Source organism: Meles meles, chromosome 2, assembly GCF_922984935.1.
Source record: "Meles meles chromosome 2, mMelMel3.1 paternal haplotype, whole genome shotgun sequence".
Taxonomy (NCBI): Eukaryota; Metazoa; Chordata; class Mammalia; order Carnivora; family Mustelidae; genus Meles; species Meles meles.
In genome coordinates, this window is record NC_060067.1 from 126,195,657 (window position 1) to 126,215,688 (window position 20,032).

At 39.5% G+C, this 20,032-nt stretch overlaps 1 protein-coding gene across 1 annotated transcript in view; it reads right to left on the minus strand.

Annotated features, from left to right (window-relative positions):
• Positions 1-1,100: 1,100 nt before the first annotated feature.
• DCHS2 (dachsous cadherin-related 2) overlaps positions 1,101-20,032 on the minus strand; it is a 251,765-nt gene continuing 232,833 nt past the window's right edge. The window contains exons 16-20 of the mRNA XM_045987317.1: positions 19,453-19,604; positions 9,634-9,764; positions 7,558-7,844; positions 6,533-6,665; positions 1,101-4,409 (exon numbers count right to left, since the gene is read on the minus strand). Coding sequence (XP_045843273.1) covers positions 1,792-4,409; positions 6,533-6,665; positions 7,558-7,844; positions 9,634-9,764; positions 19,453-19,604 — 3,321 coding nt within the window. The 3' untranslated portion in view covers positions 1,101-1,791. The remainder of the gene's footprint in view (positions 4,410-6,532; positions 6,666-7,557; positions 7,845-9,633; positions 9,765-19,452; positions 19,605-20,032) is intronic.

Genomic DNA, 20,032 nt, shown 5'->3' on the forward strand with positions numbered 1-20,032 from the left:
CTGCCAAATTGCTCCATCTAATGACAGTGAAATCTAAAGGTGAGTATGGACAAATGGGAGAGAGACTTCTGACATCCATTCTTAATTTTTATAGTGGAAATATTATATAAAAATCTTCATTAAAAATATAATGCTAAATTACTCTATGAAATTTATTATTAGATAATAACATAATTTTATCTAGGCAAACTATTAAAAGTGACATTGAATGGATAAATTATTTCACACCTAAAGTCACCACGTCTAGAATGATATGAAGAATATCTACAAATTAATCTTTAAAATTTAATGTCTTTACCTGTACCATGTTATAAGACAGAGCATTGAAAAAAAAATCATCATTCTGTTTGTAAAGAAGGCCAAGTAAATACAAATATGTCCTGGGTCTGTTGGCCATCTGGATGTCTTCTTTGCAGAAATGTCTGTTCATGTCCTCTGCCCATTTCTTGATTGGATTGTTTGTTCTTTGGGTGTTGAGTTTGCTAAGTTCCTTATAGATTTTGGATACTAGCCCTTTATCTGATATGTCGTTTGCAAATATCTTCTCCCATTCTGTCAGCTGTCTTTTGGTTTTGTTAACTGTTTCCTTTGCTGTGCAAAAGCTTTTGATCTTGATGAAGTCCCAATAGTTCATTTTCGCCCTTGCTTCCCTTGCCTTTGTCGTTGTTCCTAGGAAGATGTTGCTGCGGCTGAGGTCGAAGAGGTTGCTGCCTGCGTTCTCCTCAAGGATTTTGATGGATTCCTTTCTCACAGATAGGAGAAGAATAAATGAAACAAGATGGGATTGGGAGGGAGACAAACCATAAATGACTCTTAATCTCACAAAACAAACTGGGGGTTGCTGGGGGGAGGTGGGATTGGGGGAGGGGGAGCGGGCTATGGACATTGGGGAGGGGAGGCGAACCATAAGAGACTATGGACTCTGAAAAACAACCTGAGGGTTTTGAAGGGTCAGGGGTGGGAGGTTGGGGGAACAGGTGGTGGGTGATGGGGAGGGCACGTTTTGCATGGAGCACTGGGTGTTGTGCAAAAAGAATGAATACTGTTACGCTGAAAAAATAAATAAAAAGGGAAAAAAAAAAATATGTCCTGGGTGGCAGTCAACCATATACTTATTGCTGCTATCAATCCTGGCCCTCTATCAGGAATTATACATTTCTGGTTCACTTAATCAGGAATAATTTTCTTATTTGGCACAGTTATGACAAATTTCATTCTTAATTTCTCATTAGATTTCCAAAAGACACCGTATTAAAATTGAAATTATGGCAAAACTACCTAAGTGTGGTGTATGGGGAAAAGAGAGAAATACATCTCTAAACAAACCAGATCTACAGAAAATTGCTTCATTTTAACATTCAACTTTATCGTTCCCCACTTCCCCTTTCCATTATTTTCAGTCCTACATTCATTCCTTATTCAGTATTTACTAATATATTTTAGGTATAGCACTGTAATCAGCAGTAATGTGACTGGACTGCACAATACTTATTTTCAATTTATTTTCATAGAAACACTTTGGCAGTCAGTTTAGTTCATGGTGTCCTCAGAAAACCAAATAGGATAGAATATACACTATTTTATATACAAACTTGAGTCCTGAGAGCAAAACATACAGGTTGAAAGAGAGGGGTAACTTCTCATTAAGGCTGGAAGAAATTTGAGAAACTTAAATGAGGAGATTCTGAAAACCCTGACTTCATTTTAACCAATCTCGAAGAGCTAGCTTAAAAATGTCTTGCTCAACCATTCATGACCAATGGTAAGTGGGTGCTTGACATCACAATCAGGTTATATTTGAACTTCGTCTTTTGCTTTAAGTTCACGGCATGTACCACTCAGATGTGTTCCTGACGATTCCCCACTTGACAGCCGTGGGGTCATGGCAGGGGTCTGTGTAGTCAGCAGGAAAACAGATGGAGAAAAGCTGGGAGTCATGGCTTCAGGCAGAGAACTGAGATGGTAGGGAAGTGGGGAGTGTGGGTATCTGTGAAGCATTTGCCCCGGGGTTCTGTCTGGCATCCTTGGTGGAACTGCTTTAATCCCAGGCTGGGCTATTGCTGTAATCAAAGGTGGTGGGAAAACCAAAGACTTCTCTTTAAGAATGCGAGGTGTCTGTAAATGTTCGTCCTTTAATTTTGCAATATCGTTAAATACCGAGGCAAGAGGTTGGAACTTGGGTTCCCAGCTGAGGAGATAACCCCAGTGGTAGTTGCCTCTCACATCGTGATTAGAGGTTCTCTGGGTGGGAAGAGCCACGCACCTTGCTTCTCGATCATCTGAAATCAAAACGGACTCTCTCCTGACATCAGCCTGGATGCTTTCTTTTATCTCTGTCTTCTTTAGTGTCTGGGGTAACACGTTATTTGGAACACAGGTTGTGCCACAGCCTTCCTGATCTTCTTCGTCAAATGCATGGCTGCTTTCTGCTGGTTCAGCAGTGACCACCACATCCGTTTCTCCAGACAAGCAGGAGAGCTGGTCCGAGTCCCTTGGGATTCCAGAGTCCGGGACCCTCGACTCGCAGTCACTGAGAGCTGAGCCAGCATCCTTTCTGTAAGGATGTTCATTTATCCTCTGGATTTCCTTATCTTCTGCAGTCTCTCCTTCCACAGAGCAGTGGCCACTGGAGTTTGAGTGCCTGCACAGATTCACGATGTCCTTTTCCATGATACTTATTAAGCTCAGCCATTCAGGCAGGGTGTCTGCGGGCACCACCTCGTTAGTACTCTCCTTAGTTTTCTGGAAGGGCTTGAGCATGCTGCCCTCTGTGGTCAGTCCCAAGCTGATATCTAAGGAGGACGATGTTTTCTTTTCTTTGTAATTGTTTGCTGCATCTTTTTTATGTCTTAAAATCAATACAATTAGAATAAAGACGAGTATCAGAAACACTAAAAAGGACACTGTGAGGCTGACTGAAAAGCCATAGCCCGATACTCCTGAGAGCTGTCCTTCTGAGAAAGAAGACATGTTCACGAAAACTGTGCAGACCGCAAACCTGGAGTCTGCTTTGGGGCTACGAGCAATGATTCTCATTTCAATGGCGTCTTGTTCACGGAACTGACTTCTTATTAGGGGAGGTGCTCCAGTCAAATAGATATTTCCATTCGTTTTATTCACTAAAAAGAAAGGGGATGGCCTCTCCAGCAAGTACAGCACAACTCCATCGACACCCGCGTCTTCATCGGATGCTTCCACTCTGCCAATCAGCTGTCTCACTTTATTCTTCTCTGGAAGGTTGAAAAAATACTCATCTTGAGTAAACACAGGTTCAAACTCATCTATCCCTTCAATATCCAGCCAAACAGTTAACGTGGCTGTTGAGTCACCATTGTCTTTTGCCTGAACTGTGAGGCAGTATTTATTGTCATTTTCATAGTCGAGGACTTGCTGAGTGTGAATATCCCCTGTCAAAGGGTCAATGAGGAAGGGATCATGGTCACGAGGCCTCCCACGAGTGACCGAACAGGGCGATAACACAGAATAGGTCAGTTCTCCATAGGGACCTGCATCAAAATCCAAAGCATTTACAGAACATATGGTGGAGAGAACAGGCACATTTTCAGGAACAACACAATTTAAGCTTGAGAACATAAACTGAGGTGCGTGGTCATTATCATCCTGGACATTGACAAACACAAGCGCAAAAGAAAAATGCTTCTTTTCTTCATCTGAAGCTTGAACAGTTACGGTGAATTTTGTCGTTTCTTCATAATCCAGAGGTTTAATCAAATAAAGAACTCCAGTTTTTTCTTCCAAGTGGAAATGCCCCTTCTCATTTCCAGAGATGATGTGGTAGGTGATTTCTGCATGCAAACCCACATCATGGTCATTTGCAGAGACCACAGTGATGTGACTCCCCAGAGGGGTGCTTTCTCTGACATGGGCGTGATATTTCAGACTGTTGAATTTGGGAGGATTATCATTGACATCAAGTACTTCTATTGCTACAGTGGCTGTGGAGCTCAATGGAGGGAAGCCATGGTCAGATGCGAGAATGACAAGCTTATGATTGGCAGCTGCTTCTCTATCCAGACTCTGAAGCAATACCAGGTAACCAACTTGCTTATAAGGATATTCCGAATGAATGAAACTAGTTTCCACATGGAAATTGTTCTGTGAATTACCACTAATGATGGAATAATCAACATGTGTGTTTTCACGGGTCCAGTCATGGTCAATGGTTGAAAATGTGACAAGTGTGCCTCCAATTTGAGCATCTTCCCTCAAGCTGAGATTATAATATTCTACAGCAAACTCAGGAGCATAATTGTTCATATCTTGTATTTCTACCTCTACTGAGGTAAGAGCGCTCAGGTCAGGAATTCCACCATCACTGGCCTCCACAAGAAACTGAATTGTTGATTTTTTGTCCAGAAGTAATATGGGGTTGATAGTAAATATCGTGCCTGAAAAACAAGACATAGCATTTTAATGCCATGAGATTAAATTTTCCAGACCCAGGTTGTCAGCAAACATTTACCAAATATTTACTAATGTGTTTAGTTATTTGCCAGATTTGTTATTTAAGTTACAACCAAGAGTAAATTCAAATAGGAATTTTAAATGTTTATAGTTATGCTTTTGTAACACTTCAGATCCAGAAATAATACTCCGACATTCACTCTATTAAATATATGTGTCACTTGAAGATGACTTTGCTGAAATGTCTCTTAACTTTATTTTTGTATAATAAGCTGCCCCATTATCATTTTTTAAAGAAAACGCATTCTTATTTGAAAAATCTATATCCTATTCTACTATCCATAGACACATGTATAGAGACATTCTAACATAAAGATACTGATTCTGGAAATACTGGTTGACATTCACTCTAGTCATATGAAGGTAGTATATATGATAATACTGAGTTACAACTATTGCTTAATTATGGAGGTGTCTTTCCTAAAGCTCTTCTTTAATTCAGCAAGTGGATTTCCCTTAAATTAAAAACATTTAATACATTTTATTATTTAAATATAGAAATATGTAATCAGAGTCTCACCATGAACTAAGTTGATCTGATAACATTTAATGTTTTTTTAAAGATGTGTTTATTTTTAGAGAGAGAGGGAGAGGGAAGAGGGAAGGGCAGAAGGGGAGAAAATCTCAAGCAGACTCCACACTGAGCACGGAGCACGATGTGGGCTCGATCTCATGACTATAAGATCGTGACTTGAGCTGAAATCAAGAGTTGGACTCTTAACTGACTGTACCCCCCCAGGTGCCCCCATTTAATGTTTTAAAAACATTTGAATCAATATCTCATTGCAAAGCTTGTTAATAATGCATGTTAATAATGCATGTTGCTGGGTTAAATTAAGTGCTCAGAGTGACCACCTCGCACACTCTGATGAGCTGTGGCCAGGAGAGCAGTTGATGTCATCTGAGCACTATACATCTCCCACCCCCGACCCTCCAAAAAAGAAAGGGAGGACAAAAAAAGAGCCAAATGTCTGAAATGTTTCTATCTATACATTAGCATTCACCCACAGGCTGTGTGGTGACGTGACCTACATCTCCCTTTTGGAACACTCCATGGGCCTCCTACTGGTATTCTGTGATTAAATTCTTCTTTGGGGGAATCCAGAGGTAATTATTTTAAATTAAGATATAATTAACATATCATATTGTGTTAGTTTCAGGTGTTCAGCCTAATGATTTGCTATCTGTATATATTGCAAAGTGATCCCCACAGTAAGTCTACTTACCATCCATCGTCCTGAGGTTCATTTTTAAATCAGCTCTCACTTATGAAATAATGCAATGGTGCACAGAGATGGGGAACACATGGTGTAACAGGTCCCAGGTCCTATTCTTTTCTAGAGTGTGCTTTGCTAGGGACAATGTTTTGCTAATCATAATATCATATCAAATTTAACTTTTACTATCTACCTATTGGTATGCTTTCTCTATGCAGTTCTTAAGTGTTCTAATCTGAAATCACTTGTCTGAATGCATTTCATCACCACAATGACTTGCTTTCTGATAAAAATATAAAGACACTTGGAAGCCATCAAATAAACTGGAATACCACAATAATTGTTCTCAGTAGAGATGCTTGAATAGTTTTCCGTTCAATTTTTCTGTCCTTATTGATTGTATTATGCTATTACTGAACTTAATGTACTTGGCTTGGAAAAAAAAAACTTCCACACTCTTGTAACATGAAGTCCTCAGTACTAAATGAATCCCTTTGCCTTCATTTTGATGCTTGTTGAGGCCCAGGATAATTACCTAAACTGTCCTTGGTTTGACTGATGAGCTGGGTGTTTACTACATCGGGGTCTCTGAAGTTCTATGCATTTGCCAGCATGTAATTTTGCTTTCCAGCCATTGAGATGCTGGAGAAGAGAAATAACACCAGGATTTGCTACCACAGCATTTGATGTGAAGAGAAATAAGAAGGGTGGCATCTATAATTCCAGGGGGGTGAGGTGGAAACATTTCAGGAGCATTTGGAAAAGATTATTTCAGGCTTCTACATTGTATCTCAAACCTATGAACACTAAAGCCACAATAAATAACTCACCATTCACTGGATCGATTGAAAATTCCTTAGAAGAGGAAAGGATTCTGTAAGAAATGTTCTCATTGCTTTCTAGGTCGGTGGCTGCCACGGTCAGCACTGAGTACCCCAGAGGCACTGATTCGGGAACAGTGACCTGAAGGAAAAAGAGAGAAAGGAACCTTGTGCTTACAGGCTAGAGATATTTTCATTAACAGGGACAGAAATTAAAACCATTGAATTCATTTTACTTATGGAAAACACACATAGTAATTTATAGAGTTGATATATTAAAACATTATTTCGTAATCCCAGAATTCAGAAAAACAAAGTTAAAAATTTTTCATTTAGTTTTGGTTTTTATTATGGAAAAGAAATCCATCTAAATTAGTTCTGCCTGGTAGAGGATAGTTAATAAGACCACTACTGCAGTATTACATACAGAAGGTCATTGCCTAGTTTAGTTTCCCTTCTGTATTTGTGCTGAACCCATGCATTTGTTACATTCAGAAGTCTTGAAGCCCATTTCCAAGTACTTAGTTGAAGGCTATTATTGCCCTGACTTTCATAAACATACACTAAGCTCTAAAAAAATAAAATTTCCACTTTACAATTTTGTTCATGATTTTTTTCTGCAAAATTTTTATCGGTATATTCCAAAAATATGCCAAAGAAAGAGTCTTCCCAAATTAAGTGCTGATAATCCAGACCACCATATTGTCTGATACCTTTGCAAATATTAGGCCAGTTCTGATTGCTATGGACAACTGGACTCCAATGTCTACAAACTAAAAAAGAAAAAAGAAAGATGCTACACATCTGTAAGAAACTGAAATGAATGAGCTCTTTCATTCCATATGTACCTACCACAGTTCTAGAATATTGAATATACAACCCTCAACGTCAACTAAGGCATTAAAACTTGTGGCTACTGACTACGTAAATCAGCTGTAAACAGTGGTTGACAACACAGTCTGTCAACACTGTTACAGTATTCCCTATTCTTTTCTACTTTGGCTGCGCTTTCAGCATCTCCTGAGGCCCTTTACCTGGTAAGAATCTTGAGAAAATACAGGTGGGTTATCATTGACGTCTGCCACACGGACAGTGAGCGTTCCCTCTGTTTCATGCACAGTATCTGAAATTTGGATGAACAGCTCATATTCAGTAATTTCTTCGAAATCCAGCGTTTTCACTAGTACCACTGCTCCAGTATTCCGATCAATAGCAAACTTGGTTCCAGGATTACTGTCTTTGGCAAAATTGAAGATGAAAGCTGGATTCAAATCCACATCATGAACTGATATCTGAGTCACAACGGCACCAGGCAAAGAATCTGCAATAGTCATGACCAATGTCAGCCTCCATTAAAATCCATCCTTTGAAACACTTTTCTTTAATAGTTCCATCCAAACATTTTAACTTCAAGTCCAACATGATTTGCTGTTTCTTGGCATGATTTCTAATACAAAGCTCATTACGAGCTGAACAAAAACTCTGAAGAATTTATGAGCCCAATAAAGTGAAAATTTACCACTGGGTAGGGAATTGAGGAGGTACGGTATATTCGATTTTTATATTGCATTTTTTATCATATGCATGCAACACCATTCCAGGACCAAAAAACATTCTGAGCCACTTATTTCTCTTATATAGTTTCTGTATTAAAATCATATATTCATGGAGGTTATGGGTGGGAAGAAGGTTATTACTCAAAACATTAATACAAAGCATACAATTTTGAAACAAGCAAAATTTAAATGACAATATGTGTATAATAAGTTAGAAATACTTGGTTCCTTATACTTGTTTTTGTAAAAATTATGGCACAGAATATGGAAATTTATCAAAATTATCCAGGCTATGGAAAGACAAAGTATACATCGTGCTAGTGATAAAAGTAAATATTATTCGCCACCCCAAAATCACAAAACAGATGGCATGCTAAATGCCTAACATACTACATGTGTTCTTTAGTCTGAACTTCATAAAAGGAACCTCGTTCTTAAGTTTACAAGTATGGGTACAGGTGGAGAGAAGATGTCAAGATACTCAAAACAGTTTCCCTATATATGAACTCATGTAATTTTCATATTTCAGGCTTGAACATTCTGGATGCATCAACCACTCCTTTACCCTATTCAGTATATGTTTTGACTTTTGCCCTTTGTTCTTGTGATGTGTTTATTTGAGAACATTGTTGCATTTTGATGCTAAGGCACAGTGGTTAAGAACAGTACCTTCAATAAAAGCAAATGGAAGTATATCAAATGAGTGAGAGCCAGAACTGGAGAATTTTTTCTTTGTAGAATATTTTAGAGTATTTGTAGGTATCCCAATACATCTACAAATATATGCCTCTGTGAGTGTAAACTGTTTGTTTGGAAACTGAACACCCTAAAACCTTAGAAACATCTTAGGAATAAGCTGGGTACTGAGAGTGAAAGGAGAGAGGGGCCAGCACTTTTTGCAAATTTCAATGATAGGGTTGGGTTGGATTTACCAGTACAGCCACTGACCATGGACAAACTTTGGGATTGCAGACGATGGAGTCACAAAGCCCAGGGACCCAACTGGGATTCATTAGCATACTGTGTAAAATTTTGTATTTTCTATCTCTACCGTTAATGTGATTAAAATTTTTCTGTGATTGCTGAAGTTGAGTTTACACTAGAGGAAAGCGATGACTCTGCAATGAGCATCCCTTCACTCACTACTTGCCAGTCATATACCGCAAAGACCGACAAAATTATCAGTTTAAGGACGTTGCTTCTTCTCAGACAAGCTTTAGAATGATCACCATAGTCAACAAAGTATGCTTCTTGATGGAGTACATTTTGTTTTTGAGAACTATTGGCATACACAAAAGCAGCTGTGTGGAATGACAGGTTGAGTCTGGGGAACCGGCCTCCTAAGGACTTAAAGGCAAATCCCAGCCTCAACATTAAACATCTTTAACATCTGATATTTAACTTCTGGCCATCCATTTTCTATTCTGTAAGATGAAGACAGAAGCTGTCCATGTTATGTGGTTTGTAAGGATTAGTACTCATATTGAACAGAACGCCTGTCTGGTAGATGATATTATACAAGATAACATCATGATTCCAAATAGGCATACTTACTCTCTGCAATTTCCACTGCTTCAGAGGAGAGAAAAGCCGGGGCATTGTCATTTATATCAGTCACCTGTATCATGATCACACTTGTACCAGAAAGCCTGGGCATCCCTTTATCTGTGGCTTGCACAATCAACCTGGTTTGGAAAAGAAACAAGAAATGTAATCCATTATCCAGAGAATTCGAAAAACAACATACGTTATCAAATATCCCATTGAAAACTAAAAAATGAGCTGATTAGCTACTTTTATTTCTCCCCCTAGCTTCTACTAAATGGCATCATTTAAAAATTTATCTCATCAGAATGGTAGCCTGGGCATGCCTGGGTGGCTCAGTTGGTTAAGCAGCTGCCTTCGGCTCAGGTCATGATCCCAGGGTCCTAGGATCAAGCCCCATGTCTGGCTCCCTACTCAGCAGTGAGTCTGCTTCTCCTGCTGCCTCGCTGGCCTCCCTGCCCCGCCCACCAGCTTGTGCTCTTTCTCTCACTCACTCTCTCTCGCTTTCAAATAAATAAATAAAATCTTTTTTTAAAAAGTATGTTAGCCTGAAATTTATTTATTTTTGACGCGTTTAGAGCATCAAATCCAGCAAGCCACCAAGGGTTCATGTGGCATTTAAAACAAATGAGCAAAACCACAATGAGATATCACCTCACACCAGTCAGAATGGCTAAAATTAACAAGTCAGGAAATGACAGATGCTGGCGAGGATGCGGAGAAAGGGGAACCCTCCTCCACTGTTGGTGGGAATGCAAGCTGGTGCAGCCACTCTGGAAAACAGCATGGAAGTTCCTCAAATGTTGAAAATAGAACTACCCTATGACCCAGCAATTGCACTACTGGGTATTTACCCTAAAGATACAAACGTAGTGATCCGAAGGGGCACGTGTACCCAAATGTTTATAGCAGCAATGTCTACAATAGCCAAACTATGGAAAGAACCTAGATGTCCATCAACAGATGAATGGATATAGAAGATGTGGTATATAGAGGCGCCTGGGTGGCTCAGTGGATTAAGCCGCTGCCTTCGGCTCAGGTCATGATCTCAGGGTCCTGGGATCGAGCCCCGCATCGGGCTCTCTGCTCAGCGGGGAGCCTGCTTCCTCCTCTCTCTCTGCCTGCCTCTCTGCCTACCTGTGATCTCTGTCTGTCAAATAAATAAATAAAAAAATCTTTAAAAAAAAAAGAAAGAAAGAAGAAGATGTGGTATATATACACAATGGAATACTATGCAGCCATCAAAAGAAATGAAATCTTGCCATTTGCGACAACGTGGATGGAACTAGAGGGTATCATGCTTAGTGAAATAAGTCAGTCAGAGAAAGACAACTATCATATGATCTCCCTGATATGAGGACATGGAGATGCAACATAGGGGGTGAGGGGGATAGGAGAAGAATAAATGAAACAAGATGGGATTGGGAGGGAGACAAACCATAAGTGACTCTTAATTTCACAAAACAAACTGAGGGTTGCTGGGGGGAGAGGGGGTTGGGAGAGGGGGAGGGGGGTTATGGACACTGGGGAGGGTATGTGCTATGGTGAGTGCTGTGAAGTGTGTAAACCTGGTGATTCACAGACCTGTACCCCTGGGGATAAAAATACATTATATGTTTATTAAAAAATAAGAAATAAATAAAAAATTAAAAAAAAAAAAACAACAAATGAGCGATTTCTGGAGACAGACTGTAGAATTTAGTCCTTTCCTACCAAGGACAACCTAAAAAGTACAAACACCAAAACCATTCTTTGGATAAGTAGATGGCCTCCACCCTACCATGCATGGCCTGGATATTACTATGTATTTCCATTTCATTGTACAACAAAAGATAAAGCCATGAAGAGATTGCTTTGTATTGATATTCTTTTTGATCCAAATTCAAAATCAATAGAAACTGTAGAATTAAGAGAGGATATTGCATGATTAATACAGGAACAAAATGAATGATTGGCTACAACATAGAGTAGGGAAAAGGCCACGATCTGGAAGAATTTATATGCAGTGATTTTATCTCTTTTGGATGATGGTACAACTATTTCTAGCAACTAAATTCAAAACCTTCTTAGTGTCTTCAACTTCTCCATTTCTGTCACCAACCTTCCAAAACCCAAGTCATTGTAAGTCTTACAGATTTCTCCTCTTAATTACACTTGTACCAGGTTCCCAACCATTTCAGTCCTGCCTTCAGACCCTCAGATAGGCTGACCAACCATCCTGCTTTGCCCAGTTCTGAAGGGTTTCCTGGGACATGGGACTTTTAAAGGTTTTTTGGTTTTGTTTTTAAACCAGGACAGTCCTGGGCAAACCAAGACAAGTTAGTCTCTGTAACCACATCCTCTCATCATCTTGACCTAGAATGTTCCATCTTCATTATATTCTTTCCCATCTGGAATACTTGTTCACCAATCTCCCTACTGCAAGTCTCATCTGTACCTATCGATCCCCCACCCACTCCACCCCACCAAAACAACTCAACTGCTCCATCCAACATCCTGAATTGAAAACCGGACTTCCCTATTGAAAATTTATCCTTGGCTCTTCATGTCCATAAGAGGCAGTCCAGGCCTTGAGCTAAATGACCTCCAATGAATTGGCTTCTGCTGGAATTCTTGTCCCTATACTACCCTCTTGATCTTCCAAAGCTCACATCTCTGGAAGCTCTCCCTAACTTCCAGTCTGTTCTGATGCCACTTTCTCAATCCCACAGAACACTGTATGTTCTTCTGACACAACAGTCATCACCCTTTGTTCTTACTGACTGATTATCTGCCTCTCCTGTAAGTCTCTTGAGGGCAGGTGAGTTAGTTATCTTACTTGATTTAAAAAAAAAAAATATGCTGAGGAATGGTTTCTTAAGATTTGTCTGAAATTGTGATGTATTATATGGCAGAACCAGGATTTAAGTCCAGGTCTTAGTTAACTGGAAAACCTGTGCTCTACAGTCTTGAGTTCCAGTATGTATTTTCAAAATGCCTCTCTTACATGCATCTATCATGCCCTAATGTATAACCATTAGCTTTCCACTCCCCTCTAAACACTACAATGACACGAGTTGTCCATCAGAAGACAATCTTTACCTCATAAGTGGATTTAGTCTTAGCCCGTGGTTGATACTACCCTTTAAGAAACCGAGTCTTGGAATTTGACACATTTCTACTTTCTTTTTCCTTAGCTTACCTGAGGAGTGGTCAACCTTTCCAATCTTACATTTTAAAGTGATGCAAAATAAGCATCAACTCTTTCTTGGCTTAAATCTCACTTAATAGCAAATAATCCCTGTTTATATACTGTTCATGGAGCACAAAGGCTGCCTTCCACGCTATCAGAGCTGGGACATCAGTAAAACCACTACTTGAATTTCACACTTCTGAGCTTAGAATTCATTCCCTATGGAAAGTTTGTTTTGTTAGCATGAACGTAAGTCAGGTACATATGGAAATATTTTACTAAAAATAAACAAATCATAACGTTCTCTGCCTCTGCAGCCTGCCCCTCCGCAGTGTCGTACTAAAAGCTTGGCCAGGTCGTCAAAGTTATGGGCCTGTCAATTCTACTATAGCTGCAACCACCCTGATTTTGCAGCGGTACAGTGTCAGGTGTTCTAAGTCAACTTAAAATGATGAGCTTAAGTCAACTGAAATATATATGCCTAAGTCAACTATATTCATATATGAACATATGAATATAGAATTACATGTTCTATATATATATGAATATATATATGCTAAGTCAACTTTAAAAATTGAGAATCTTTTCTGAAAGACAACCTGAGGGTTTTGAAGGGGCCGGGGTGGGAGGTTGGGGGAACCAGGTGGTGGGTAATAGGGAGGGCATGTATTGCATGGAGCACTGGGTGTTGTACAAAAACAATGAATACTGTTACGCTGAAAAAAATAAATTTATTTAAAAAATTGAGAATCTTTAATACAGAGGAAAATGTACAATTCAGTTTCAAAATAAAAAGACAAGTAAACAGTTCCTCAATAGCTTGAGGAAGAGATGAAAAATTAGGAAGGCAGATCCACCAAGATTCTACATATAACTTCTGTAAGACCTCAAGTTTTCTATGATGGCTCCTTGGCAGTCTTTGTAAAACTATTGGTTGTAACCAGTCCAACTGGCTCCAAGTTTCAGAACGGCTGCCCTGATTAGTACATCAGTGGAGATTATAAATGAAACTGACCAGATTTAGAACGGGCCCGTTCTAATTCAGAGCATATTTCTCCTATTCAACCAACCACAGGAAACTTCTTTTATCACCTTAAACTTTAGATGGGACCTTGACCAGGCAGTATCCTTTCTGATTGCCTTAATAAATACCAAAGGTAGAAGGGGATTTTTCAAAACTTCCTCTCAACAATATCTGAAATGTCTACCCAGAATTACATGTTCTTTCTGAATTTCTAAGACAAACAAAAATATCATCTAACATCAGAAACACCTATGAAGAGCTATGACTTCTGGTTAAAACTATACAGGTTTTATCTCTTCTTCCTCCTGAGATCCTACAATAATGAGAGCAGAAGAATTTAAAATAAGGTATATGTACATAAGGCTAACAGAAAATGGGAGAAGATTTTGGTGGGTAGAGGTGGTGAGAAGTTTCAACAAATTTCTGGAAAATGCAAGCAGATTTGGGAGTGGTTACAGATAAGTGGGTAACAGGAAACCACAGACTGAAATACATTTGGATAAGGATGAGTGGGGAACGAATTTGCCCCCACGTAACCACAGACAGACATAAGACATGACAAGGGGTGAGGTGAAATATTGAACTAAAAATAGCGTGACAATTATTTTAAACTCAAAACACAGAACAATCAATTCCCCTTGCCCATTGCGCTTCACTCCCAGGCAAAAGCCTGTCTGATTTTAATCCTTAGAGTAAATAATATTGAAGGTCTGCCCCTGGAGAAATGAAAGCGCCTCCCAAAGGAAAAAAAAAAAAAAGAAGAACTCTCTATCCTGCCATTTGTCTGTCGTTCTGCAGAGTAGTCAACTTCCTCTCTGGTCAACAGCTCTGCAAGCCCATCAGGGATTCTGATGACTTTGCTATCGCCTCACTCAGAACCAAAGATCATTAGTTACTTACAGAAAGCCTCCAACATGAAAAAGGAGTGCAGAACCGACAAGGAAAAAAAAATCCGAGAGAAACGGAGATCTTAAAACAGCAAAAGAAAATATAAAAACACTTCTAATTACTGTCCTCAGAGAGCTATCAGAAGGCAATGCAGGCACGAGACAAAAACGAGATGCTATGGAAAAGCAGAAAGATCAAGAAAGAGCTTGTGGAAATACAAGATCTCCTCAGCTCCTTAAAATAAGGAACACTTCTAGTGGATTCTAATCCAAACACACTTTGAAACCTTTTTCTTTTATGTAGTCCAACCTCTCCCTGTGGTTTCCATGACCATCTCTTCCAGGTTCTATTCCTTTTATTCCCCCAACATATTCCATTGGCTTCTACTTATCCAGTTGATCCTCAAGTAGTGATAATCCCCTCAGTTCTCACTTTGTGGACTTTCCCTAGGTAATTCCATTTTACATATTTTCCCTGGATGAATCTGAAATCTAAATCTTGGATGAAGACCTCTTTCCTGGGCTCCAGATCAGTATTTTAATTGCCTAAGGAATGTCTGAACTTCTGTTCTTGCACTTGCCTTTGAAGCTCAAAGTGCCCAGAAAAAAATCTCAATCCCAATCCCCATTCCAACAGCAATTCCAATTCCTGCCTTTCCTATGAAAAAATTTTCTATATCTTTCCTTGTTGGATAAATCTGACTATTGACCATGTTCCTATGGACTCCATACCCAAATCAATTAATAACTATGTTCCCTCCTCCCATCCCCCACTGCTTTATCTTCATTAGCAGACCTTTCACAGCCTTCATCTAGTTTAACTAATCTGTCTGACTCTGGTCCTCTGTTTAGCAATGCATCTGTTACCAGATGTCTTTTAAAAATAAAGATCTTAACATGCACTCAATTGCTTCAACTTTTATATGGCTTACCAAATCAAGTGCAATTTCCATTTTATGGCATAGAAAGTCCTTCAAAACTTGCCTGCGACCTACCAGACTCTTTTTTTGTTGTTGTTGGTTTGTTTTGTTTTGCAGATTATCATAAGTTTGCTTCCAGTTTTACTAAGGTATGATTGACATACACCACTGTGTAACTTTAAGGTGTATAACAATGATTGGACTTACATATATTGTGAAATTATCATCACAATAAGTTGACATCTATCATTTCATACAGATACAAAGAGAGAAATGATTTTTTCTTGTGATGAAAGCTCTTAAAACTACTCTTTTTAAAAAAGATTTTATGTATTTATTTGAAATAGAGAGAGAGTGAGAGAGCATACGAGCAGGGGAACAGAGGGAGAGGAAGAAGCAGACTCCCTGGTGAGCAGGGAGCCTGATGTGGGGCTCAATCCCAGGATTCTGGGGTAGTGACCCGAGCTGAAGGCAGATGCTTAACACACTGAGCCACCCAGGTAGCCCTTAAAACTACTCTCTTACCAAATCTCAATTATACCACACTGCAGTGTTAATGACGTCATCGTGTTGTAGATTACATCTCCAGCATTTATTTATCTTATAACTGAAACTTTGTATCTTTGGCCATGTTCCTCCTATTCCTCTGCAACCCCAGCCTCTTTTTCATTATCCCACACTCAGGTCCTTCTCAGGTTCACTGTACCACTTGTTACTTCCAAACGCACCTTATAAATAAATACTTCTGAGTATCCAGGACTTTCCTGCTTTGAGCCCAAAAGTTTTTTATTCTTTTCATGTAGAGTCAACAGAATGGGGCTGCAATTCCAGCTCTGATATTGATGAGTCATGTATTTTGGAAAAGAGAAGGAACATCTCAGCCAACTTTCTACCTTGTGTACAGAACTGTTTCTCAATATTTCTCTCATGGTCATAATGAGCTATCAGTAGAGAGTCTGAGTTTAGCGTTGCTCCTGGCAACAACTGCTCTTTGAACTTGAATATTTATGTTACAGAAATTGAATATTTAAAGCTTTAACTTAACTCTTAATTGCCTAAAGGTTTTCTTCCCTGTTTCATGTTTCATAAAGACACAGATACGCCCTTGGCAGATACATTCACAATATACAACAGGAAGCCCTACTAGGACCACTCACATGGGCAAGAGTCCCATCATTTCTCCCATTTACTAGCTGTGTGTTCTTGGCAAACAGCTTTAGCCTCTGAACTTTAATTTCCTCTTTCTGTAAATCTTAATCTGTTATGAGAATTCGACATATAAAGCAGGTCTATAAATGGCAACTACTGTGATTATTAATATGCCGCCTGCCATGGGTTATAATGGCTCTTGATTTTTGAGTTCCCTAAACACAACAACACTTGCATGAGTCTCTACATCCTGGCCTCACACTTAGTAAACAGTTTTTAAAATTCAGAAATGTCAGTCAGATAGAACTTAAGGTCTATTTTAGAGTTGGTTATCACCTCCCCACTAAGTTTTCTTACTTGCGGCTTTAAAATGTGATCTAAAGATTATTGAATTTTTATTTCTAGTGTATTGACTATAATCAGAACTTAGAATATCTTTACCCCCCTCATTTTATATTGTAAAACAGAGGGTTAGAATTGGGAATATTTTCTTCAATTGGACAAAACAGCAATCCTTCAAAAGTAAAGTTAAAAGCAGAATGATACCATTTCCCAACGTCCCCAATGATGAAGGGGACTAGGAGACAATCATACTGTATTTCCCACTGCTTGAAATATTAGGAAAACACTAAAGAAAAAGAGAAACCACAAGGGAGTGGAGGAAGGGGAGAACGTGAATAGGCGGGACATTTAAAATATTTCCTTGTCTTGGTGCTGGTGGAGACTCTGTGTGTGTGTGTGTGTGTGTGTGTGTGTGTCTGTATCTCTCTGTGGCAGTGTGTGTAGAGTTAAAATTCTTTCAGCTCCTGCTTCTCTTCCTCACGGGGTATTGGAAAGAGGCGCTTTTAAATATGGGGACCAATTCAGATGTTGGGAACACTGAAAACAGTGACGCAAATAGGAAAAAGCTTAAAAGAGTCCAGCTTAATTGATAATTGGGCTCCATTGAGTAAGAAGAACATTAGGACAGAGAGCCATTATAATCCGGAAGTGCTTAGTTCCTGGAATGTAGCAAGACCTCTGATAACCTCTGAATTTGTAACCACTCAGGTGGGACTAGGCTGAGACTGACGTGCAGTCATCTACGAGAAAAAGGGCTTTCTGCTTAAGGAGGCTGGAATAACAATGTAGCTACAATGGGTTTCAACATATTTAGGCAACCGGTTTTAATATATTCATACAATAAGCATCATAACCATTGATTACATTAAAATATTACCCAAAAAAATCCTACTCGTTAATACAGGGTAAGGTCTTAAACTTTTAAAATGCTTTTGAAGTCATATTTTGAAATATATTAAACAAAAAGAACGAAACAAAACACTTTGTAGAGCTGGGAATGTTTTCAGAGGTTAATTAATCCAGTCCGCCCTGTCACAGATCCCACTGCAATTGACTCTTGCCGCTCAGCCCCACGCATCTACATCTCTTGCCTGCCTGCTTTCCCCTATGTAGAAGCTCTACTCTGTAGCTCGTACAGTGGAAACAGGGTGAGTCCACATCAGAACACTGGGGCCTGAGACTCTGCTGGGTCACTAAATGGATCTGGGTCCTGTGTCGGTTGTCTTAGCAGAGCAGGAGGGAATGCCTAACTCGGCTTCCTCAGAAGATGACCCGAAGGATTAAAGGAGCCACTGAATGTGCAAGGCCTTTTGGAAGAACATACAAAAACATGACACAAATATATGGAAATGCAAAATGAGAAAGCCAAGCCTCTGACCCCAAGTTCCCTCGCAACCACTTCTCCAGAGACAGACAGGTAGAGTTGCTTAGGTTTTCTTCCCAAAGTCATCCCAGTGTATGTGTGGCCTTGATTCTGACAGGCCTGAAAAATAAACCCCATAGTGCGTGGACCTTTGTTGTTTCCCCACCTTGCCCCTACACTAGGGCTTTCTCCTCAGGAGCCCTCACAGAGAAACCACCTTCTTTTGTCAAAGGGTGGTGGTAGTCCATGGAAGACTGGGCCACCATGTTTGAGGTAATCCCCACTCCTGGACATTTTTCATTCCTTAGAGTCTTTTCCTCTTTCTTTTACAGACCATGATGCCATAAATATATCTGTATGTATAGCTAGACTTTTGTAGTGCTGACTTTTTAAAATAACTGGAAGACCTGCACACTGCTGTTCTCTGTCTTATAGAATTCCACATAATTCCAGACACCTTAAACTCTAGACAAAATATATTTAGTGTTGAATGTGTGCTTCAATAGATCATTCCTGTCAGAACATGGTAGTGCAATAATGACCTGAGACAAGGCTGTACTTTCGTCCGCAAAACTGAGTAAAGAATTAAAAAGAGAAATGTCACTCAGACTTCACGATTTTTAAAAACAAGAACAACAAACTGTTGCAGAGTGGTCTGTTGTTCAGTAGGCATTTCGCAAATACTGTCCTTTTTTATGTCTCTCATTTAGTACTTAATAGCATCAAAAACTCATAAAAGCTAAGAACTACAAGGGTCCCTAATGTTCTAGTGTAGTCACCTTTTCCAAATAGCAAATACTTCCTAAGACTCCTTCAGTGTATGGAAAGAGTGACCATAGGCTGGATCAAAGGGCAACACATTTTACAACAAAGCTTACACAGCAGAAAGTCTTGGCCAAAGAAATAGTTTATAACAATTTTGTCCAAAACAAGCAGAATACAGAGCGAATGGATCTGAATCTGGGACAGACCTGTAGGAGCTGGTGAGCTCGTAATCTAGAACTGCATTTGCTGTGACCACACCGCTCTGCGCGTCCATGTGGAACACTTCCCCTTGGTTGCCGGAGACAATGGAGTATTCAGTCAGGCCATTCATCCCACTGTCCAGGTCTGTAGCAAATACCTGTGAGGAAGCCGCTCTTCTGTTAGATAAGGACTGGCTCTGTGAGATGGGTTAAGACTCTTTTTCAGACAAATACATGGTGAAAGAATCAAGGATTTTGCCAAACACGCTTTAGAAACAATGATCAGAGGAATGGCAACAAATGACTGAGGCTTACATTTATAACACAGCAGGTAATAGGTGCACAAAGTGTTCTGCAGGCTCATGGAAAGGACTTCCAAATAACTTTCCGTAGGTATCACGCATGTTTTGAACTTCAGTTTTAAGCAAGAGGCAAAAATACAGAAATACCTCAGAGATACTGCGGATTCAGTAGCAGACCACCAAAATCAAACAAATACTGTAATATAGCAAGTCGAATGAATTTTTTTTTGTTTCCCAGTGCATATAAAAGTTTTTACACTATACTGTCGTCTATTAAGTATGCA